The sequence below is a fragment of the Tachysurus fulvidraco genome, chromosome 14 (assembly GCF_022655615.1).
Source record: "Tachysurus fulvidraco isolate hzauxx_2018 chromosome 14, HZAU_PFXX_2.0, whole genome shotgun sequence".
Lineage (NCBI taxonomy): Eukaryota > Metazoa > Chordata > Actinopteri > Siluriformes > Bagridae > Tachysurus > Tachysurus fulvidraco.
The window spans coordinates 164146-170000 of record NC_062531.1 but is presented as its reverse complement, the minus strand read 5'-3'; the positions used below and the strand labels follow the sequence as shown (position 1 = coordinate 170000).

The window sequence follows — 5855 nt, the reverse complement described above, 5'->3', positions numbered from 1 at the left end:
TAGAGTGTGTTATAGAGTCTGTTATAGAGTGTGTTACAGTGTATTATAGAGTGTGTTATAGAGTGTGTTACAGTGTATTATAGAGTATGTTATAGAGTGTGTTATAGAGTGTGTTACAGTGTGTTATAGAGTATGTTATAGAGTGTGTTATAGAGTGTGTTATTGAGTGTGTTATAGAGTGTGTTATAGAGTGTGTTACAGTGTATTGTAGAGTATGTTATAGAGTGTGTTATAGAGTGTGTTATAGAGTATGTTAGAGAGTGTGCTATAGAGTGTCATAAGGTTCAGTGTTATGTCTACACACATACTCTCACACACACACACACTTACACTTCTGGGCTCTATACCAAAAACTACAGTTTTTCAGATCCAGTTAATGTTCTAATAGGAACGTCGGCCATTTTAAGAAGCTTCAGTACACACTCAGAATCCTGAAGCTCACACACACTCAGAATCCTGAAGCTCACACACACACACACTCAGAATCCTGAAGCTCACACACACACTCAGAATCCTGAAGCTCACACACACTCAGAATCCTGAAGCTCACACACACACTCAGAATCCTGAAGCTCACACACACTCAGAATCCTGAAGCTCACACACACACACTCAGAATCCTGAAGCTCACACACTCAGAATCCTGAAGCTCACACACACACACACTCAGAATCCTGAAGCTCACACACACACACTCAGAATCCTGAAGCTCACACACACTCAGAATCCTGAAGCTCACACACACACACTCAGAATCCTGAAGCTCACACACTCAGAATCCTGAAGCTCACACACACTCTCAGAATCCTGAAGCTCACACACACACTTAGAATCCTGAAGCTCACAAACACTCTCAGAATCCTGAAGCTCACACACTCTCAGAAACCTGAAGCTCACACACACTCTCAGAATCCTCACTCCATTAAGTGTCTTCTGACTGTTAGAAGTTGGCACTATAAAGTGAACCATTCACGCTGGAGGAGATGAGATCAAGTTTAACCACATCTCAGCTGGAAGCCAATAAGTAGTCAACATCAAAAAACACCAAAAATCTAAAAGATGCCTTAAACTCACACACACACACACACACACACACACACACACACACACACACACACACACACACACACACACACACACACACACTTTAGCAGGTCATTCTAATTGAGAAACTCTCAAGTTTCAGAGTTTCAGTAAGACACCTTACTGAAAGCAGGTGAGTCGCTCTCCAGAAAATAAATGCTTCACATCACTCAGATATTCTGTCATATGAGATAGCCAGCATGTCGTGACAAGAACTTGGGTTCAGAAGAACACTCGAGAACATCAAAGCCTAGCTCACTAAACTCCAACTGGAGATGCTCAGTACCATTTAACTGTGGTACAAATGACTTTCAGAAGTCCTCAGTTACCAGGACCAGGTATGACCTAAACATTCCAGACTTCACACTGTTCCAGTCGCAAAACCCACCAGAACCTGGTAACTCCACATTTGTCTGGAACTGGAACCCAATTTAAACGATAAAATACTAGATGTTCCTCAGTGGCTTTGTGCTGAGGTTCTCTGTGTTTCAGCTACAGAAAACACCTGAGGCAGGCAAATTTTAAATGAACTCCAGCTTCTAGGAGATAACAGTTCATGCTGGTCAAACAAGCAAAAACCATCTAATACATTTCGTCCAGGTGCTTATACACTTCTGGAGTGAGTTGTGTTTCAGATGTGGGATTTCACCTTCAGAGCTTCACAGTCAACCCTGAGGTTTTAGGTTATAGACTGTGGCTAGACCTGGATTAGGTGTGTCATGAAGAAGACCCCGAGAATGTTAACTCACCCCTGAAGATCTCCTCTTGTATTTGTTGGCGAAGTCAAACCTCTCCTTGAGCTCGTGCAGCATCATCTCCAGTTTGGCGTTCTCCTCCTTCTCACCATACTCAGGACTCAGGAGAATGTATGCTCTCCAGTTGGCCGAGTCAAAGCCCCAATGGCAAGTCCGGTTCTCTAGAGACTTGTGCCCGTGCACGACGAACTTGTGCGGCGCGTGCATAAGCCCGCAGTCCATGCATTGAATACACTCGGCTCCGGGACTCGTGTAGAGATCCGGCACGAAGATCCCCGAACACTTCCCGAAGCACTCGTGGTACACCTTGAAGCCCTTCACGTCGAGCTCTTTGGCGCCCCTGGAGCGCGTGCCTGCCCTCACCAGTGCATTGCACAGTCGCTCTGCGTCCGTTTTGGTGATGAGGCCGCAGGACGGCGCGGAGAACGGCAGGATCCCGACGACCTTGAGGATCTCGAGCTGCTCGGCGGTGCAGCGCGAGCAGTAGATGTGCAGCTCGTCGCACACTGAGTTGATCTGCTGAAGGGAAAAGTCGCGCAGCACCGTGTTGAGGATCTGCGGCAAACACAGCCGCTTCTCACCGCCGACCACGAAGCACGAGATGCTCTCTCCCTCTAGCAGGGTCTCGCAGCGCTCTGTGCTCCGGTCACTCGCCATAAAGAGCGGCACCGGAAGCACCGGAGGCGGCCTCGGTGGGGGCACGTGCGCAGCCGCGGCCGCCGCAGCCGCTGCCACTGACGCTGCCGCCGCGCGCTCCATTTCCTCTCCGTCTTTACCGAACACATCATGCTGCCAGCGCGCGGAGAAAGCCGCGGGGCCGCCGAGAGAGCTCATGGAGCTCAGGTGGAACTGTTTTAGAGTTTGTTGCAGTCCCGGATGAGGCTGAAAGATCGGCCGCGTCACCGCCTCCATCATTTATTCTGTTTATTGTTTTATTTCAAACCAAAATAATTGTAGAACTGCGAGTGAAAAAGAATCCGTTTTAAAGCCTAGTCATTCATTTCCTCAGGTCCGAAGTGTGAAATAAAAACATCAACGTGTCCATAATATTCTCCTGTTTGGTGTAAATCCTCCGTGAGCCAAATTAATTCCGCTCGTTAATGAATCACATAAAAGTGTTGTAAAGCGTTAGTGGCGGCGCGCGCGCTGTGTCCCGGTGCTCCAGTCAGTCCTCACTACACACACACTCCCTTTTCCCCATGAAGCTCTTAAATCCTTCCGTTTTCTTCACGGAGCAACTGCACAAATGTTTCAAAAGATTCTTTTTCTTCTTATTTTAACAACCGGATTCCCATTAAAAGGTCTCGCGCTGTTCACACTCTCCAGTTTAAAGGCTTCCAAAAAAGTGCTCCAAAAATTCACCAAATATATAACAACAATAACCGAGTTTTAATTCCACACAGATCTGGGTCTGTCTCCTCTGCAGATCTCTCTCTCCCTCTCTCCCTCTCTCCCTCTCTCCCTCTCCCCACTCTCTCTCTCTCTCTCTCTCTCTCTCTCTCTCTCTCTCTCTCTCTGTCTCCCCCCTGTCTCTCTCTCTCTCTCTCTCTCTCTCTCTCTCTCTCTCTCTACTCTCCCGGCTCGCCTCCCCCCGCGGCGCCGCTCCGCGTGTCCATCTCCAATGAGCACTAACTGCGCCGCGCTTCTGAATCTTTAACCTTTAATCTAAAAAAATAATCGATCAACTTTGTTGAATCCGATTTGTTTGTCGTGTGAAGAGAAACGGAGCAACCGGACACGACGACGCGTCTCTCAGACTGAACTCGCGCTAGCTCACACAGTGTGTGTGTGTGTGTGTGTGTGTGTGTGTGTGTGTGTGTGTGTGTGTGTGTGTGTGTGTGTGTGTGTGTGTGTGTGTGTGCGCGCGCGCGCGCGTGTGTGTGTGTGTGTGTGTGTGCGTCTCTCTCCCCGTCTGTCGCTCTCTCTCTCTCTCTCTCTCTCTCTCTCTCTCTCTCTCTCTCTCTCTCTCTCTCTGAACTCCAGCCAAACATGTGAGCCACACTGCGGGAGCGCGCATTCACTGCCCCCCCTCCCCCACCTTTCGTGCGCGAGCTTTGATCTACTTCAGGGTTGCCAGATTAAAAAATAATCTTTACCGTAAACAAATGTAGTCTTCATTTTACACTGTCACTTTATGAACTCAATGTGTTTTTGTATAACTATTATCTTGTTTTTATTTCAGAATCGTATTGTTTAAATTGAGATTGTGAATATTACAAATTTTATGTTCAGTGTTTTATCTTCAGCTGTTGAACATTTAATTTTTTTCCATATACCAGGTTCAGGTAGTTATTCTGATCCAAAGCCAAATATGTGATACAAATACCAACCTGGCAACTCGGATTTTTAAAAACTCTGTGTGTGTGTTTGCCTGGGTGGAGTGTGTGAGCTCGGTTTTCCTCACACTGCCAGACTGAGAGAAGCTCCTGCGCCAACACACACACACACACACACACACACACACACACACACACACACACACACACACACACACACACACACACACACACACACACACACACACACACACATATGCAGCAGGAATAAAACACATTCCGCCAACATGACAGAGCGGGATTGTGCTCTATAACGCTTTATAACACCTCAATGAGCTGTGCACGTCCTAAATACACCTTTAATAACACTGAACACTTTCAGAAGAGGACTGCAAGGGTTGTACATTAGAATATGTTAATTTATACACAAATGTCACTGCACATTTTAATCCGTCATCAAATGAAGCTTTCATTCTAAACCTCTGAGCAGTTCTTCTCACACCCACTCGGCCTGATCAAGGGTTTCATAATGGTTTGGGACGCGCCCCGCCCGAGCGCTTCTCTTTTATTACTAATTCCCTCTGGTGCTGTTCCAATAAGCAGCAGGCAATCAGTGCAGCGCTAGCGCCCTCTTGAAGGTCGGACCAGGTACTAAATACAAAGACGACTACAATACACAGAATCAGAATCAGAACAGCTTTATTGCCAGACATGTTTACACATGCGAGGAATTAGTTTTAGTGACAGAAGCTCCACAGTGTAACAGAATGACATGTACAGTATAGACGAAAATGTATGTACACATTTACAGGTGTGAAATGTGCAGTTTAAACATACATATACAAACATACATATACAAACATACATATACAAACATACATATACAAACATACATATACAAACATACATATACAAACATACATATACAAACATACATATACAAACATACATATACACATATACATATATACATATACAAACATACATATACAAACATACATATACAAACATACATATACAAACATACATATACAAACATACATATACAAATATACATATACAAATATACATATACACATATACATATACACATATACATATACACATATACATATACACATATACATATACACATATACATATATACATATACACATATACATATACACATATACATATACAAACATACATATACAAATATAGGCAATTTGTATGTACAAATTTGCAAGTGTGAGAAATGTGCAATTGAAGTATACAATATATACAATTTGTATGTACAGATGTGCAGTTGTGAAATGTGCGGTTGAAGTAAACAGTAAACATTCAGACAATATGTATGCATGTATGTACAGAGTGCAAGTATAAAATGTGCAGTTGAGGTATACATAGTGCAAATATTAGGTGTTGTGTGTTCCATGGTGTTATTTGTGCATCAGATGGATTGCTTGAGGGAAGAAACTGTTCCTATGTCTGGTCGTTCTGGAGCTCAGGGCTCTGTAGCGTCGAGCAGAGGGGCAACAGTTCAAAGAGGGAGTGTGCTGGATGTGAGGGGTCCTGAGTGTGTGTACTGGATGTGAGGGGTCCAGAGTGAGTGTGTGTGCTGGATGTGAGGGGTCCTGAGTGAGTGAGTGTGCTGGATGTGAGGGGTCCAGAGTGAGTGTGCTGGATGTGAGGGGTCCAGAGTGAGTGAGTGTGCTGGATGTGAGGGGTCCTGAGTGAGTGTGTGTGCTGGATGTGAGGG

The 5855-nt window shown here is 45.1% G+C and overlaps 1 protein-coding gene across 1 annotated transcript in view; it reads right to left on the bottom strand.

The window, feature by feature from the left end:
* The window catches only part of skia (v-ski avian sarcoma viral oncogene homolog a), a 38451-nt gene extending 34784 nt beyond the window's left edge, over window positions 1-3667 (bottom strand). The window contains exon 1 of the mRNA XM_047800227.1: window positions 1833-3667. Coding sequence (XP_047656183.1) covers window positions 1833-2753 — 921 coding nt within the window. The 5' untranslated portion in view covers window positions 2754-3667. The remainder of the gene's footprint in view (window positions 1-1832) is intronic.
* Between the last annotated feature and the right edge of the window lie 2188 nt (window positions 3668-5855).